Below are 19,339 nucleotides of genomic sequence, written 5' to 3' on the forward strand. Positions count from 1 at the left end.
GCAGGGTGTCGGTGCCCTGGAGAGTAGCCAGGGGCCTGACCTTACTGTGGTTACTCTGGCTGACTGCTGCTGTGCTGAACCACTTTTTCCCTCTAAAGTGCAGCAGTGGCTTCTGTCTTCCCCGCTGACAGGAATATGCTTTGGGTTTTGTGGGGTGAGGTTCTTGGGCTGTGAATGCGGGCCAGAGTCCTTACGGGACTCCTTACTGCCTCACTGACTGGTGCCATTGCAAACACTCGCACGGACCAGCACTCCATAGAATTTCCAGCTGAATCCTTTTACCTCGCTAAGTCATGTATGTTATTTTGCTTCTGTGAGTCACACTCTGAGTGACCACTCTTCTTCCAGGCGCTGTGTAGAGTGTTTGGATGCCTGGCCTCAGGGCTGTGCAACCCAGCCTTGCAGCTAGGAATGGAAATGCTGGTCCTGCCCAACCTGTGTGACTTCAGCTCAAATTAGCATAATTCACAGTGGAAGTCCTCTCCCTGTTGGTAACTGAAAGAAGATGCTTCGGGAGATTTATTAGTTATTCTGATGTCTTGCGAGGCATTGTTGAAGTGATATGCCCTTTTGTGTTGTTTTTTTTTTTTTGTGGTCACATGAATAAAGTATTTGTTTGGGGAAAAACTTCTGAAATGGCTGGAGTTGTTAGATATGATAGAGCTGTTCATGCAGTTGGTAGAATGTATGTGCTTTTGTTTAGCTGTTTCTTTGATGAGTAGTTGTTTGTAGCATTGTGTACTAATTCGGTAGTTCTCTGTGTTCAGTGATCTGGAACTTAAGTGGTGTGTGGAGCCACATAAGCTTTGTATTATTTAAAAATAAGTATTTGATAGTAAGGGTCTGTGTGATCTGGAGGGTTGGCAGGTGGCATTATGAATGTGGGAAACAAAATAGTTCTCAGAGATTAGGGAGATTTTAGAAAAGTGGAACTTGTATTTTTTGTGTTGTGTGTGGAGTCTGCAGTAGTCTCAAGACAAGGCCAACCCCTCTGGCATGCCTGGTGTTATGACCTCTCTTGGTGCTGCATTAGGTAAAGGTGAAAAAGTGAGGTGGGTGTTGTAATTAACATTATTTATGTTATGAATATGTAACAGGCATAGGAGAATTTGTTAGGTTGCTTTTTTTTTTTAATCTTTCCTGATTTATCTCTCTTTAAGGCTTTGGGCTTTAGAAGAGGTCATTTGACACCAGGTGATTAAACTTCTCTGTGCTCTTCCTTTGGCTTCAGTGAGACTTTCTGTGACCTCTGGGACCTGCCTGCATTTAATAGACCAGAGTCTGAAGGAAGTTTTGTCCATGACTTTGTACTGTCCCTTTCTAAAATGGAATAAACCAATGTGAGGGATTTTTGAGGTGAAACTTTAATATACTAACGATCCAAGTCTGTTTTGATTTTTTAAAAGAGTGTTGTTGCTTCGTTGATGTCATCTTCATCTTTAAAAGCTGAAGGTTTTTCTTTTGTCATGTTCTCACTTTCTTTGTGGTCATTCTGGTTTTTAATCTGTCTTGTTAGGATCTTTTGAGTTCTTGGTCTTTTTTTCCCTTTGTCTTCTCTCATGCTGAATAGAAGTATGTGTCTGTGAATCTGTTAATGCAGCCTAGGATGTAATGTTTTATTTGAAGAGGTTGTTGCACCAGCAATGGCTCCAAAAAACTTATTTGTGCAAATGAATAAATGAAAAACTGCTCCTTATTGTGGGCAGTTGTCAAATTGTGTTTAGCTGTTAACAATGTGTGTAAGCAGTAGTGTTCCACAGAAAATAGTTATGCCTATTATTATTCAAGACAAGAAGTTTAATAGCATTTGTATTTAGTATTCCAGCTGTGGTTTTGATGCATTCTAGGCTCTGTTTAGAGAATAGTTTTGCCTCTTAGGGTTGTCTGAAAAGCACGTTCTTTACCCAGTGTGCAAAGGCAATCCACACCCAGAGTTGAGGTATTTTGTTATTGCAGATTTGAAAGCTGGGAGATAGGCCATAAAGCTAGCTCATAGATTCCGAAAGCAGTTATTCATTTATTCAACCTGAATTAGCCTAATTAATATATTCATTATTCACTATATTTCTGCTGGTGATTATGATTGTTTGTCTTTAAGCTAATTGGCTAATTGATTTCTCCATTCCATTTAAAGTGATACTGCATTTAAAATTTCTTAGGCGTGTGCAGAGGGTCTGGGGCTTGAATTGAGTTGGAGGTTGCAAAATCTGCAGCCTTTGACATTCTCCCAGTTACTGCAGGTGATGCTGACCTCTTTACTCCTTATCTTACAGCCTTCTTTGTTAGCAAATATTTTCCTTTATCAAGTCTCTATGTCTGGTCAGAAGATTAGGTAGCTCATTAACTCCTTTTCATGCCAAGATAAGCTGGCCCTAATGTTCAGTTCTCTTTTTGGCCCAAGGTTAAGTTTTATGCTGGTACATCTCATGCCTGCTTGTTTATCCAGACATTGTTAGGGTTCTGAAGTATAATGTAGTATATGGCCTCATTATAAACTCTCAAGTATGACTGATGTCTAGATAGTGTTTTTATCCATGTGAAATTTGCTAATCTCCATTTGTAGGTAATCTTATCATTAACTGAGAATGTCTGTATTTTAAGAGTGATACTTTGGAGAATGCTTTTGAAGTATGATTTTGTCATTAAGAATATTGCGAAATACTAGTACAAATGTAATTACTTACTATTAAACTTAAGTCAATAGATGAATAATTTGCCAGTTCAGCCTTTAGTTGCTTAGTCAAATTATTTCATCCCTGTTTAACATAAGCCCTGATAAAATTTTCAGTCCGAACTTTAGCCTGATTTTCCCTTCATTATACACAGGCCTTGCATTTGGGAATTAGGTCAATGGCTGAGATTCAGCTTTAGGTTAATGGACAAGATTCAGCTGTTGAAAATCAGTAAAGTACACTTACCAGTCAACTAGAAATAGACCTTGTGAGTATACTCTATTATATTCTTTGTCTGGTGGGTGCTTTAACAACATCACTATTGCGTCTTTGCTAGTACTGACAAGGGCTGTGTTTTCACTAAGTAGTGGAAACCTAAGAAAATTTGTGCTTCTGCTCCTTGAAGGGGTTATTTTAAGGATGGCTGATCATTTTCATATCCCTTCTTTTTTACTTTCATATGAGCATAAGATAAGATTTTCTTTTAGTTAAATGTGGTGAGGTTATAAAATTTGTGAAATCAATTTATGGTAGCAAATCACTAGGTGGCAATACTGTTGTTATTTTCATCTAATTGCACATGCTTCATTTTGCCTGGCTCAGAGTTTGTCCTTCGTCTCTTCAGTTTAGAACTAATGTTCTAGTTTGCAAGTAGGCACAAAAGTCACTTCCTTCAGAAATCAGGCTGAATTTTCAGGTGCTACTTATGCAGATTATGCGTTTGTGGCTTGGTCTATGAAGAACTATTAGTATTTATTTATTTTTTAAATCACTGATTCCACACCAAGCAGTATTAAAAATTTGTAGGCTTGTCTTAGTGGGGAGCTTTTTCCCTGCAGCTCTTCTAAGGGAAGTTGGAGACCCTCATTGGGAATTTGCTGAGGACTGAACACTGTTACAAGTCTGTGGCTTGTTTGTTCTCTCCTGCCCCTGTGTTCTTTCATGCCAGTGCTTCCTTATTTCTCATATGTAACCAGCTTCAGCTAGGCTATTTAGATACAAGTGGTAAACCTGTCGGTTTAATTGATACTGTAGGATCATTTTTAGTTATATATCGTGCTGGATTCTTTCAATGTGTTGAGCTATTAGCTTCCAGTTACACCTATTTAAGCCAGAACAGAAGAGAGATGGCAGTATGCTTGTGACTGGACATCACTCAGAGGGTATCCAGCTTACTGGGACACATTGTCTAGGTGTGCATGGCTGGACCTGCAGAGTCTGAGGGAATGGAAATAAGCTCTACAACTGGCAGGATTCTCTTCTCGAGATCTCCTGGCCAGGATGGATTTACAGGTTGTTGGCTTTCACAGAGAGGCTTACAAGCAAGATGTGAAAAAGTACTCATTTTTGCAAATTCAAATTTTAAATCAGTTCCATGGGGGTTTTTATCATAATTCAGCATCTGACTCCTAATTTTTGCAACAGTGGGATTGCTGTTTCTGTTTAATGCTCGCTTCACTTTTCTCATTGTAAAGGTAATAGAGAAAAGCTACTACAGAGTTATTTATGTTTCTACTAATTCCTAACTTTCCAGAGGTAAGTTAGGTTACTTTTTGGAGAGTTGTTCCCTCTGCCCCTATCTTTAATAGCTTTGTGAAGCTTTGAAAAAGCTTTGTACAAGAGTTTTTGAAAAGTCAGTCTGAACTTTTTCAGTTATTCTACATGTCTGCAGTATTTAAGTAGTAAGCACCTCTCAGCAGTTTTTAATCATGGCATTACAGTAAGACCCTTGATAAAAGTAAAATGTTTCTAGGAGGTTTTGGTCAGCGATTACTTTAGTTGCACAGTGGAAAATACTTTCTGCTTTGCAGTTTATAATTGGAATAAGAATGACTTCAGAAATACTTCTGTGAGAGGGAATGTAAACTCCTGTAGCTTGATTAAAAGCCAATATTACTGCAAATTCTTCCGCTTAGTGAAGTTTAACAGAAGACTGTGCAGTTCCTTTCTAAGGGGTGAAGAGATGTACTTATTCTGTAAGGACAATCTGTACCCCAACTGGCAATTACTGACCCTTGCATTCCCTCTGAAGAGATGCTTTTAAATGAATGGCACATGTACTCAGAACCTAAAATCCCTCTGTCATAAGAGTTTTCATGAAGAGTACTGCACATAAACCACATTTACTTGCTTTCTGAGGCTGGGCTCAAACTGAATGCAAAGCAGACTGGTTTGTCAGAGGGACTATAGTTTTGCCCATGTGATTTTGGTGCTTTCATTTGTTTTGGGGATTCTGTAAGTCTGTCAAGACTAACATTGACATCCTACTTCCTGGATTTTTCAGTTTGGTAATAACAGTAATTTTTCCTCCATGTTAAACTTATGAATTGTGTATATATTTAAAACAGGAGAGAGTGTGGTTTGTTTGTTTGTTTGTTTTTCCCTTAAAGAGAGGAAACTCCCTGTATTTTTGTAAATGGAGTTCTTTTTATATATCGGTATTTTTACTCAATTCATTATCTAAGCCTTTTCCTCTGCAAATTGTTAAAGGGAATAAGCTGGCAGTCCTCAAGTAGCTGCTGATATAATGGATATGGTGGGGAATGTTTGAGTCTGTCTATTTTTCATACATATAATTTTTTTATATAGGATTCCTGTTTCTTTTAATTTTTTTAAAGAATTATTATATTAGGGAGCAGTACAAATCATTGCTGTCTAGTTTACCAGACCTGAGAGGAAGCAGGATTTCTTGTTAGCTGCCTCTGCATCGAAGAATAAAAACCTCCAGATGTTCGCGTTGGAAGTGAATTTCAGCTGGTTTCATCTGGCTTTTCTGGAGGTTTATTTAGCTGACCCCCAAATACTTCTGTTTTGAAATAGACAAGGTCATGGTTAGGGCTCAGGTGGCAGAGTCAGAACTCCTGGGGCGTTGCCAGCTCATGGCGTTCAGCAAGATGTGTGCACTCGGGTGTGGTGCTCAGGAGCATCTGCTGAAGTTGAAGGCCTCTCCGGCTTCTGCATTTCTTGCGTAGTCGTGGTTCTTCACTGCCAGATGGGGGAGACGTCGTTCCTCTGTCTTGCCGCTTGCCACGTTTTGCATCCGGTCATGCATCAGCTCTGAAAGTAACAGGTCCCAGTGTGAGTTGCTGCAACTCAGTAATGCAGTAAAATACTACCCCGTGGTTAATATGGGGTTTGTGATGTGAAATTACTTCTATATTATTCAGCTAAGTACTACCAGTATATGTTGGAAACAGTAACTGGGTATTCACAGTAATGTTTTCTAAAAAAGAGTTGGTTTTTGAGGTATTATCACAGTGCTAAAAATAAAGGGAAGATACAGGAGAAATGAGACATACTGCATAGTGTATGATCTGCATAGTGAGATCAGACAATTTTTTTCTTTTTTCTAGAGTTTGTATTTGAATTACCTGCTCTGTTTAGGAATTTAAATCACTGTGGTGTGGCCTTTTACATTCTAATTTAAAATCTTTTTCCTTGATTCTTAAGATACGCTTTTTTTTTTTTTGTCCCACAGCTTTTTGTAGCTGAAAGAAGATGATGGAGGAGAGCGGAATAGAGACAACTCCACCAGACACACCCCCACCAAGCACAGCAGGGGCTGCTGCTGCCACTACTACACCTGTCTCATTAGGTACAGAGACTTCCTCAGCAACTTGGTCACGTTTATTCATGTCTTTTGAAGCACAGCAATTCACCCAAAATGCTACAATTAGCGTCATTAGAGTGCTCTTTTCCGGACTAATTGAAAGAATTTTAATTGTTTCTTAATCTTGGAATTGTGCTTCGTAGCTGACATGCATCTAACAGAGACTATTTGAAACATTTTTTTATTCTTGAAACCCTTTTATGAAGTCATGTGGATGCATTTGTGTTTTTTGAGGATGTGGGGCCAGGGAAATAATACCTTCCACTACAGAGCACAGTTAGACGAGCAACATAGAAGGGAGATAAAACAAAATAAATTTACAATCTTGTAGGGAATAGTGGTAAACCTGGTTAATCACTTGATTTTTAATATTATGAGCGGTAGTCAAAGCAATTTATCTGATTTTTTCAAGAATCTGAACACTGTATTCTGAATGTCAATATTTAATTTTCTGATACATCTGGTATTGTTATCTTGAGTCATGCTAGTGCAGTGGACTCCAAAGTGGGGTGCCGTTACCCCAGAGGATGTGCAAGGCAATCCATCGGTGTGTGAGAAGAAAACATTAGACATCCATTAATACTTATTTTTATCAAAAAATAAGAAATTAAGCTTTATTAATGTTTAATGTATTTCTTGACACTGGTGTCCTCACTTGGTCTGAATGTCAGACATTCACATGTCCTGAGGGAAGAGTGGGTGTCCCATGATGCAGAGGTGTTGACAGTGGCACCCTCAGTCGTTTGCTCACTTTAATTATACTGCGATGTCTTGTGGTTTGTGTGCTTGCTTAAGTGGATTTATGGATTATGTTAATTATTATACTAACCCTTACAGAATGGACAAGTGACTTAGAGATTCCTGTAAAGAGACCACGGATTGAAAACACCACTAATGCAAACACAAGCAAACAGTAAGAAAATGGACAGGCTGTCGTTTCTCTGACCCTTCATATGAGCACTTTGCCGTTGTTTTTACCTTGTAATATGGCTAACGATTGAATCAGATGTGACAAAAAGTTGGCCAAAAAAATGTCAACATTTTCAAGAAGACTGAAATAAAGATTTACATCTCCTATAGTTAACAATGCACTTTGTCCCAAGTGTATATTGTGCCTTGAGCTATTAGCTTAGGATAGCGTGAAGCCACTATGATTAGCAAGAAAACTAAGCAGAACATGAAAGCAAACCTCTAGAATTTCTTTTTGTAACGTTTCAAGTCACGCAGTACTCAATCCAGCACTGAAAAAATTTCAGTAAGTGATGATAAATCTTTAGAAGCCTTTTTGGAGATTTCTTAAGTAATAGGGAAGACACAAAACTACATTAGGGGCACACTTGGTCTTCTGATGTAAAAAAATCTGAAATAGTACGTGGAAGACAATATAGCGACAAACTAAAATGCATTTGACAGCAAATACAGTCAGTACTGTTGGAAGACATCTAGAAAACTGCTGGAGATTTAAAGAAACAAGTATTAAAATAAATTAGGTAGTGTGGGAAGTTTGCTGTATGGTGTTCCTAACGTGTCTCAGCTTACAGTTTTTGCTAAATTCTGGTTCAGTAATAAAATGCACAATACTTTATTGTCAAGTGCTAAAAGAGGGTGGTACTGGAGAAGGTATATCCTTGACTTCTTTAATAAAAGCCATGTGTAAGTGTAACCACTGATGGACTGGTTGCTTTGAAAAGGGTAAAAATGCTTTCTAAAATAAAGTTACGGAGATATCACCACACATGAAACTTATTCACCTGAAACACATTCACAGGCAGGTGATTTCAGCAAAGAAACTGGAGTCAGAAGTGGACAAAGTGCTAGAGGATGTCATCAGTGTGGTTTATTTTATAAAAATGATCTTTAAGTAGTGGGTTTTTGTAACAATACCTTGTAATAAGATAGTGACTGTTAATTTTTTTTTGTATCGTGCAGAAGTTTGCTGGTTGTCATGTGGCAAGGTGTTTAAAAGAGCTGTTGGGCTTAAAGATGACATGAGCATTTTTCTTTTACAAAAAGACAAGTCTCCCAGATTTGCTGGTGTTTTCTGTGATAAGTGGCTGTCAGCAGTGTGCTACCTAGTAGATCTTTTAAAAAAATATGTGCTTATAATTTGTCCCTTCAAAGTAAAGGCGATGTTTTAACAAGGAGTTATACAGTAACTGCTTTTTGTAAGAAAGTCATGCTTTTGAGACAGCATTTTAAAAATTGGTATTTGGAAATGTTTCCAGTGTTATGCAATCCTGTTGCCAAAACCAGTGCACGTGTCTTGTATAAAAACTGACAGATCTCTACACGTAAACTTGCAAAGAATTTCCTGACCGTGTAAAAATCTTCCAAAGAGTTTCAGTGGGTTTTGAACCCATTTGATAGAAATACTGAAGTGAAATACCTTCCTGTTTGCAGGACCAATTGATTGACATCAGGGAAGATGGAATTTTGCTAGCTGAATTTAAAGAAAAACCTTTGTGTAATTGGTGGGCGGGAGTGGAAGACGGAATAGCATGATTTAGTAAGTGCAGCTAGCAATGCAGTTTTCCCACTTGGATCTACGCATCTTTGTGAAGTATCCTTTCCAGCTATGGCAGACATTGAAGCCAAGAGTCAGAATAATCTGAACATAGAGACAGACCTTCAAGTTGCCATTTCACGAGGTGTTCGAAAATAATGAGGCTTCTTCAATCACATAGCTCACACTAAAAATTGTTCTTAATAATTGTATTATATAGTATGTTAATGGTAAGTGTTATTAGCATACTATATTAGTATGTTAATAAAACAATTTTCAATGGGAGCAGGAAAGTTTTTGTAATGTTCATAAATAGCTTTAAATTTTTGCATTCACCTTTATCTCATCCTTTAAAAATTTCTGAGTAAGTTTTATAATACACATAATATGCTAGTACATTTATAAATTTATATTTATAAATAAATACATTTACATAGGTTGGGCAGCTGCATGCACAAAAAGTTTTTACTGATAAATGAACCTGATGAAGTTCAGAGACAACTGTGTTAGTGCAACTTGGCATGTCGTTTGACTGTCATTGACACTTAGACTGGGGCCAGTGAGATGCTTGACCTGCTCCCATAGGATCCGCTGAGTTCCAGAGTGAAACACAGAAAGCAGAGGGATTAGGAGGCTGGGTGACAGAGAAGAAAAGGCTGCCTGGTGCTCAGAAACCCTACCTCTGAAGTAAATCGCACCCTCCCAGATATTAAGAGCGTCTGTTTTATTCTTAAATATGGGTGCTTCTAAGTAGTCACTCAGAACAGCGCTAGTTAGGGGTTTCTAATGCAGACTTCAACTGCGATAAATTCAGTAGTCAATGTTGACTCATCTTTTTAAGCTTATGACAAATAGGGTCATGCAAGAAAAAGAGATGTGGCTTACAAGATATTATCACCCAAAACTGAGTGCAATTGGTGTTGTATGCAAACTCAAGAATTAAAAGTCACTTTGAAGGGAAAGAAAAGAGCCCAGCTCATTATTGGCAAAATATCTGAACAATTACATAACTGAATCTCTGAGATTAAGGCTCAGCATTTTTAAAATTCGTTTTGTCTCTTTTTTTTGTAGCTTTATCCAGTCCCCTTGCTATGCCAAGCATGTCAACTTCTCCCATATACTCGCCACCTGTGCCAGCTGGGATGTCTCCACTTCCTCCTCCTATGATGACTTCAGCTTCTGTTCCACTTGTGCCTTCTGCAACAGTTTCTACTGTTTCACAACCTCTAACTCCTGCACCACCTCCTGTTGCTTCTTCAGCTTTTAGTACCTCCATGTCCCAGTTCTCTACACCTCCTCCGTTAAGCTCTACTACTGGCCCTGGTCTTCCTGCACCTCCCACTAGTCCCCCCATTTCTGGATTTTCCATGTCTTCAACCTATGACATTACCAGAGGTCATGCAGGTCGAGCACCACAAAGCCCTCTGATGCCATCATTTTCTGCACCTCCAGTCACAGGTAGGTTTTTGCTTATATGCTTTCATGTTTGTGAGACAGGAAGAGGGATCTCTTGGGAGGCTTTTTCCACCATTCTGTTGGAGTCCTGCAAGTTCAGCTTCTTTGTTCCAGAATCACTTAATTAGTGAGGCTGCACTCAGAAGAAGGAAGAGTAGCATTTAAAATACAGTCATGGTCTGGGACAGAGAGTCCTCTTTGGTAGAGTTCTGCTAGCATTCAGACTTACAGAAAAATCTTTGAAAGCTTTATTTTTTGTTAACTTGCACAGGAAGGCCCAGCTGAGCATATTTACATACCATTTGTTTAGATCAGAGAGTTAACTTTAGCCACTATATTTCCACAGAATGATATGATCTCAGGCTGTAATCTCATAATTTTCAGATTTTTGTTCTGAAAAGCTATCTATAACAATCTGTCCATCACGTGACACCAGCTTCTATTTTCTTGTTTCCAGCCACTAAATTGCATTAGGACATCTAAAAATACCTTCCATGCAAGTAATTACTGTAGCTGCTGAATTGCTGCCATTTTCTGCTAGTGGAATGGAAACTTGGCTCTTCAACTGCAGTTGAGCCAGGCTTTTACTATTATAGGTGATAGCTCTTTTAAGCAGTCTGTATTAGGAAAATGTCTAAAAAGACCTATCAATTGTGCAGGGTGAAATAAAAATAAGTCTTGATTAAGGCTAGTGTTGGAAAAGTCTGTTAAAACAGGTTGAGGAATGGGGCAAAGGCTCATGCTTAGATTTTCTATGGTTTGAGTTCCTTCTGTTTTCCTTCAGCATAGCTAAAGCTATTAATTTGGTTGCTCCTTTTTCTATTGCTACTAATTTCCAGCACTTAAAAAATTTCCTACTTCTCTCTCTTGTAATACTTATGCAGATATTCCTATCTCTTTGGAAGACAACACTCATTCCTTTTCTTCCTCTAAAGAGGGCTTGTTTTGAAAATTTGAATACAATACAAAGCAGGACTGTTAAACTAAACTACTAAGAAAAAACATTGTTTAATTTTATACCTAACGTACAGGCAGTCTCTGTTCTATTAGCAGGTATTGTTGAACTCATTTGCTGTACTTACATCTGCTAAACTTTAACAAGAATAATTGTTCTGGGGCCTTGAAGAAATGAAGTGAATCAGCCCAGTATTCTTCTATTCTTCTTGCTCATTTTCCTGTTAAACAATTGCATGTTGCTGCAGCATAATAAATTAAATGCAGCATAATAAATTAAATGCAGCATAATAAATTAAATGCAGCATAATAAATGAACATTTGTGTGTTATTTTTTCCTTTTAGGTGTTTTGGCAGATCCTATTACTCAACAAGCAACTTTCTCATCACCTTTGGCTCCTGGAACTGGTTCTGCAATCACTTTTCCCGAGGAGCGTGAAGACCCCAGAGTATCTACTGCCCAGGGTGGAACACCTGCTGGAGGGCTGTGGGGGTTTATAAAGGTGTGGGGTTTTGTCTGTTACCTTTCATGAGGAATTACCATTTTTTTCTGACTATACTATGTCTTACCTTTTAAATTTTTATTGCTATAAACCCTGCCTTTTCTCTAGTGTCATGTGCAAGGTGGCTGTTTTTAACAGTGGTTTTTCCTGAAATTATGCTTTTGCTCTTCCCCTCTATAAAAGAGGGAGGGCTACGCAAATGCAACTGTCCTAGGTAATTTTATGCTTGGGACTGGAAGATATGCCTACCTAACAGGTTCTGTCACAGGTTATTAAATCGCTTTAGAACCTCTTGAAGACCTGAAAGCTAATTTTTACTTCACAGTGACTGGATGCTTTGCTGAGCAAAAGATACTTTTTGGTAATTACACCACTCTGATTCTGCAGTTCTGTGAAGTGCACTGTAGGTGTGTTAAGCATGCACTTCCCCAGAAAATACACGTGCACAGTGCTGTCTTGTGTAATGCTTGTCATTTAGAAAAATAGAAGCATATGCAATTTTAATATTAGACTGAAAGCAGTGTGTTTATTCAAGAAATTTTATAAAAGTATGAAATTTTATAAAAATTAATTATTTCTGTAAAATAATTTCCAGTGCTTTATCTCTGATTCAGCATTGGTATCTATCTTCTTTTACCCTATGATCTTATCTGAATTTAAATGAACTTTTGACATGATACAGGCATTCATTAAGACTGTTTGCAAGACACAAGTTAGTGAACTTTTAGGTCTATGATTTTAGGTCTATGATTCGGCTGGACAATATAGAACATTTTTTCAGTAGTCTTCAGAATATGTTTATAAATAGAGGACTTTCAGCTCAATATCTCTACAAATACTTATTAGTAATAGACCATTCAAAAATAGATCCTATTGTCTTTAAGAAGCCTAGGAAAGACAGACTTTTCAGCTTGAGTTATCACTAGCTTCCTAAATCTAGCTTCCTAATCTGATGATACTTGTAATTAGCACTGGTAATCTACAACTTTGCAAAATGCTTAAGGCTTCTGGTCCCAGAACAGGACTAGATCAAGCTTGTTGCCCAACATCGTCGGTGGGCTGTTTCTACATTAATGCAGAAGAGGACAGTAAAGATTATATATTTGAATTTTGGTGTTCTAACTGAAAAGTCATGCCCTAATCATGACACCTTGTAGCATGTGTTCTGAGGACTGAGATACAATGAGTGTTACAAAGTGTGAATGTGGTAAGAAAAAACAGAAGACAACTTAATACTTGCTTTTTGTTTGTTCGTTTTTTAACTGTAACATTTTGAGTTTCTTAGGGAAAAAATAAAACCAGAAGATAATATGGAAATGTATTTGCTTAAATTTAGGGTGTAGCTGAAAATCCCATGGTGAAGTCTGTACTTGATAAAACCAAACATTCAGTGGAGACCATGATCACAACACTGGATCCTGGCATGGTTCCATATATCAGTAAGTATTTGTGGCAAACCATTAAGTAATACACATAAATGTTAGAGAGCTTAATATAACAGCACACTACTTTTACACTTAAAATTTTTATATGCAGTATGTTAATTCAAAATCACAATACTGCACTGAATTCTCTAGTGTATTGTCCAGTGAAACTCTCACTCTGGAGGCTGACTTTTTATGTGTATCTTGATGTTTATTTGACTTCTGTATTCTGCTATAGTTCATATAGTGGCATAGTAATACCCTTCAATTAGTTTGTGAAAGATGTGTCAGTTACAAAGAAAAAAACCCTCAAACAATCCAGAGACCTTGTCTATAATCCCTTTTCAATACTGTTTTCTCCCACTGTGTCTTTATTTAAGCCTTATGGAGGCTTAAACAGAGGCTTAAAATACACTGTATGCATTTTGTTGGATCACATGCTTAAAGACTACTGTGTAAGCTATCACACTGAAGTTAAAACAAGCTAAAAGGAACATAGGACAGAGGTATTTATATAGCTCCTGAGGCTTTCTTCTGTGTTTCAGTTGTTTCACTTTTCTAGCCTAATAGTATTTATACTATTTTTAGGAAATTTGGCAAACTTTTGAAGCAGTTCCTAAATCAGTTGGGGGAAAAAAAGATGCTAAAATGGTGTCTGAATTATTGCTGAGCATTGAGCCTGGAAGGAAAAGTATCGCATTTCAATTACAGCTTGAAAACAAATAGGAAGGAGAAGCATTGTGGTATTCACTGTATTTTGTTTTACTAGAGTGCATTGCACGTCACATATAACTGACCTGAGATTTCTACTTCATTAAAATGGGGAAGCAAAAGATGTAATTTGTTCAGGGTGGTGTTTTAATTCTGTTTTTTGTTTTGGTGGGGTTTTTTTTATTTTTTTCCAGCCATCCTTCTTAGTTGTGCCAGCACTGCCCTTTGTCTGCATGTAGGTGAAACTTACTTAGCAGCTTTCTCTGGTGTCATATTTCATGTTTGAAAAATATTTAAGCTCTTAAGAAAGCTTGTCACAGCAGGGTCAAATTTTATTATGTGTATTTGCTTAAATTATTTGACGATAAAGTTGATCCAGCTGTGATAAAGGCAGGTATGAGCTCATCAGTCTTTTGTAGTTTGGATTTCTTTTAATTCATTTTTATTCTAAAAAAGCTTAGTGAAAACTCATAATTCTTTATGGAGGTACCACCATATGGAAATCATTCATCAATACTTAAAACATTTTGGTTCCGTAAGTATTTAATAGTTTAAAAGAGAATAAAACTGTAGGGAGGCAGACAGACAATGAAATGACACTAAAATTCAGTCCAATGACAACTAGAAAATAATGTAAGCCTATCTTTTAAAGCTTATATAATTTGACAGCTGTTCACTGGATTTTATGAACTTAATCTGTGTTCTTGGTCACTTTCATAAGGAAGAGTTTGTGTGTCACACCAACGTTCCTCAGCACTTCACAGAACACCTAAACATCTTTAGAAAGGGATGTCTGAGTTATTCTTCTAAAACGAATTGTCATTTTAAATGAGCGTTATGCTTTTTTTCAGGTGGCGAACAACCATCAGTTCCTCTTTCTGTCTTTCATCCATGAATTGCTTAGCTATTTATCTAACTTTTAGGTTACTTCTGCTTCATGGAAGAACTTTTGTACAGTGCGTGAGAAAGAGAAGGCCAACTGAAGCATACTCTTAAGATGTAGAACATGTTTGAACTAGCTTATAATGGGAATGAGGACAGCGTGCATATATTTTTTAATATACGTATTTTACAGAAACTGGGGGAGAACTGGACATAGTTGTTACTTCTAATAAAGAGGTAAAAGTTGCAGCAATTCGAGATGCCTTTCAAGAAGTCTTTGGAATGGCTGTTGTTACTGGAGAGGCTGCACAGTCTAATATCGCACCCCAACCTGTTGGCTATGCTGCAGGCTTAAAAGTAAGTTGATATATAACAGTACTGAAGTATCTTTTTTTTTCCTATTACCTTATGAATCATTAGATCAGTTTAAGCTGCTTGATTAAATAGTTTTTGGGTATTTTCTGCAAGTGCATTCACAGCAAGTGAAGAATATTTATGTCAGTTTTTTACACTGTCAATGATTGCTATCACATCTAGGATACATTGTGATATTAGTTTCAAAGTATACCAGGCGTTTATTCATAGTCTATTACTAGTACTGCCCAGGCAACCATCCTAGGAGAAGGACAACTCTAACTCCAAACCCGGGCAGATGGAGCTCGTTTAGCCCTGTAAGGCATCCATCTAAGATAGGATAAGGACACTCTAACCAAACCTACGACCCGAGGACTTCGCTGTCACTGTCCAAGCTCGCTAGGCCCTGGCAGATGAACCTTAGGGCGGGGCCAGTTCCGCGCACACTGTGCCTTGCCCGAAAAATCCACCACGCAGGCCCGAAGGGTTTGGCCTTTTCAGCCATCAGCGCACTTGCAGTAAGCGTTGGAAAAACCCTTCCCAAATCTTCGTTCATGAAGCCAAGCCATGATGATTACTAGGACACCATGTTGGGAATATTAGAAATTAGGAGAGACTCTTTCAGACTGGGTTGTCTCACTGCTAATTCTGGAGATCAAAGATAATTTGATCAACACTTGTCAGGAATCTTCCTGAGCAGATCTGTGTTACGTTTTAAAAGTAAGAATTCACTGCTCAGCCTTACAAACAGCTGTGCTGGCCCAGAGAAAGTTTCACCTAATTTTGAAAATGTACATGTTCATCAGGTGTGTCCATCTCCTGGCCAATAATTAAAAACCCTGAAAACAACTATTTAATACTCTGTGGGAAATCATTTACTCATTAAAAAGGAAGTATTTTCTCCTAACCCCTGTGGCAGTGTTCACACCTGAATAAAACTGATCCTCGTAGCGGTGTATTAGCTGATACAATTTTACACTGCAGTAAAGGAGGGTCATGTATGTGTTCCTTTACCTGTTTAGCTACTGCAGTGTCGCAGTAGTACTATTTCTATTACAGCGTCAGGCTGATAGCACGTTTGGAGCAAACGATTCCTCTATCTCAGTTGGATAGGTACCACAAGAGATTCCCTCCCTTGGTCTCACAAAGTTGATCCAAAGCTCCTAAAGGATCTAAGCCTGACAAACCTTAAGCTGCAAAAATGTCAGTGTGAGTAACAGAAATATGTACTGATTCTTTAACTAATAGTGAAACTTGTTACAGGTTAGGAATTATTTGCATGCTAATCTAGGTCTTTTTCATGGAAAAATAACAAACTACAAGTATTTAATTAGTTGTATCATAGTGTTTATTACTGTTTATGATTCCATTACGGCTTTTCATGAGTTCTGTTTTTTGTTTTTCTGATGTTGAAATAAGAGTCATCTGTCAAAATCTCTCATATTTTCTGTTTAAGTTGAGAATTATATTCTAGAGTTCTTTTTGCATTCATCTCTAAGTATTGCACTATGTTGTGATTCAAAGAGAATGTTGTCTAACAACTTATGTTACCATTTAGGGAGCCCAAGAAAGGATAGACAGCTTGCGTCGGACAGGAGTAATACATGAAAAACAGCCTGCTGTATCAGTAGAAAACTTCATTGAGGAGCTGCTTCCTGACAAGTGAGATCTTTAAGTATATTTCTGGGAGAGGGAAAAAAGAGGGAGAAAAAAATAAACTATTCTTATTTCTTATTTATTTTCTTATTCTTATTTAACTCAAAGGGGCCTGAAAAGGTTTGCTGACAGTACCACTCTGAGCAGAAGAAAGGAGGGAGTCTGTCTTCAGTATCGTTTTAGCAGGCTTGATTTTGATGATGATACTGACCTTTTTGCCTAGACATCTTGAGATAGAAAGCCCTTGTCAGGTTTTGCAAGATTCACAATATAAAAACACAGTGAAATTATACTGAACTGACAAAATGAAGGAGCTGTTGAAGTTGGAACTGGCTAGTAAATTTGCTCACTTTTGTGTGCACGCTCTCTCTGAAATAGTATTTGGTTCAGAAAGTTTACTGGGACGTTCTGGCATTTGCAGTAATACAATTTTGTCAGGTAATATATTATCCATTTTCCTTTCACCAAGAATGTTCTTACTACTTTAAATTTGCACTGCACAGACATAACAATGGTATTTGCAAATACTTTTCAACTTGATTTTGTAACATGCTTTTTCACAGATGGTTCTTGAAGTAGCTTTGTAATTAATTTCTAAAACACTGAGAACAATGTCCTTTTTTTAATGCAAACTTAAGCATTTTTTTTCTAATATTTGCATTTTTGTTCATGTCATGGACTTTTTTTTTTACAAATACTCTTGTTCCATTTTTAAAAGTACATTTAGTATCTTTAGTGGAAGATGGATGTTGAATTTTCTAAAGTAAATACAATTAGGTTGTGTTTTAGTTTTTGTTTAGAATTTCTTTCCATCTAGTCTGATTTAGGTGTTTTACTGTATTTCCACAAGGGACTAACTATGACAATGAGATCTCTGTTTCAAAATAATTGCTGTTCTCATCCTTTAAATTTACTCATTCCTGAGCCCACCCAGGACTGCAGTGTTATTGAAAGGATTGCTAGCTCTTCTGTCCACATGTTACAGGCCCCAAGGACGTCTTGATCTTCAATACTAGTTACAGTAGAAGTAAAGAATAGCTTAATATGCATACTTTAGTTTTTATTCAATGGGCAACATTGAAAACTTCCTTGCATGGTGTTATAAAAAACTTCTGACCTATTTTTGGCCCTTTGGTTTTTCTGCATTGAAATTATAGGTCATGGTAATTTATTTATTATTCTGAAGCGAGCATTCTGGTGTTCTAATATGGGGGACGCAGTCAGTGTTTTGCTGATGTTATTTACCATACTTACGCAAGTCCAAAGGAGTTTCCAGGTAACCATCTACCAATACTAAGAGCTCTGCATCTAACACTGAAGAGATCAGTCACTGCTCACAGCTGAGGTTCTCAATTGTCCATCAGACAACTGAAGGACATTCATTCCCATTCCAGTTGCTTGCCCTGAATACTATTTGCAGAAAAGGTTGCAAACTCTTTTATGTGTGTTTTACCTTTTAGACTCTTGGGAGCAAGTTATTTTTAACCATGAAGCTTTCTCAACAGTCTTTCGTAGTTGCAAGTGAGGTAGTCTGCTGTCACAGGTGATTCCAGTGCTCTGCTCTCTGCTACAAAGAGGGTGCAAATGAAGTATTTCCTCCTGTGTTGCTCCACTGTTAACATGAAGCTTATGTGCCCTAGCCAGTCATTTCTTAAAACTGGAGTCTTGCATTTCTTTTTATAACATCTTTGCTTCCCATGCTTTAAAGAATAAAATGCAACTTATATGTAGGCACATATATAATATGTATTTATATATTTTTTTAGAAAAATCTTTTCTGATTCTTGACCTTGGTTTTGTGTTTGTGCTTTCCCTGGAGTACGTTTCTTCTGTGGCAACTCAACTGTAAAATCCTTACAGAAATTGAATACAGTGGGGTTGTGATGATGATTGTCCTTGGTTTTATTTGGATCATGTCAATGTTGTTAGTTGATGGGGAGAAATGATTTAATGTTTTTGTAAGCTAGATAGGGAACCAATTTGAGTACTGCTTCAGTAGCCTTTACTGTGTCTGCTACAGCAGGCACCATATTTTCCGAAAGGTGCAGAAGTTTCTCTGAAGAAATCATTTGAATGATTACTGTAGGATTAGACATAGCAAAAAAATCTTCTGAATATAGAACATGAATTTTTTAATTGTTAAGGAAGGTTATCTTAATGAGAAACAGTCTTGAAAGACTGAATGAAAAATGTAGCATAGTAAATAGGGCTAAAAGAATGTATCTGTACACATACCCGCTGCACCAGATCTGTAAGTTTAATTTACTTTATATATTTTTATGTATATTATGTGTTTTACATGCATACACGTGCCTTATAATTTTATATATATATAAAAATCAAGATGTGCAAGTTTTACTTGAAAAATGCTAGAACACTGATGAAACATCATTACTACATTATTACTACATATGTAGTAGAGTTTGTAATATGGTCATAATTCAAGTGCTAATGTGTTTGTTTTCAGTTGAGTGATAGTCAGTACTCTAAAATAAATTAACTTGCATGTCACTGCAGGTGGTTTGACATTGGATGTCTGATTATTGAAGATCCAATTCATGGAATCCATCTGGAAGCTTTTACCCAAGCAACACCAGTGCCTTTGCAATACGTTC

The 19,339-nt window shown here is 37.3% G+C and overlaps 1 protein-coding gene across 1 annotated transcript in view; it reads left to right on the plus strand.

Moving 5' to 3' along the window:
* Positions 1-6,170: 6,170 nt before the first annotated feature.
* The window catches only part of PRRC1 (proline-rich coiled-coil 1), a gene marked incomplete at its 3' end in the record, with an annotated part of 16,933 nt that continues 3,764 nt past the window's right edge, over positions 6,171-19,339 (plus strand). Inside the window, exons 1-7 of the mRNA XM_010138096.1 lie at positions 6,171-6,267; positions 9,857-10,243; positions 11,540-11,697; positions 13,034-13,136; positions 14,908-15,071; positions 16,627-16,730; positions 19,242-19,335. Coding sequence (XP_010136398.1) covers positions 6,171-6,267; positions 9,857-10,243; positions 11,540-11,697; positions 13,034-13,136; positions 14,908-15,071; positions 16,627-16,730; positions 19,242-19,335 — 1,107 coding nt within the window. The remainder of the gene's footprint in view (positions 6,268-9,856; positions 10,244-11,539; positions 11,698-13,033; positions 13,137-14,907; positions 15,072-16,626; positions 16,731-19,241; positions 19,336-19,339) is intronic.

This window comes from Buceros rhinoceros, unplaced genomic scaffold (genome assembly GCF_000710305.1).
Source record: "Buceros rhinoceros silvestris isolate BGI_N320 unplaced genomic scaffold, ASM71030v1 scaffold23250, whole genome shotgun sequence".
Lineage (NCBI taxonomy): Eukaryota > Metazoa > Chordata > Aves > Bucerotiformes > Bucerotidae > Buceros > Buceros rhinoceros.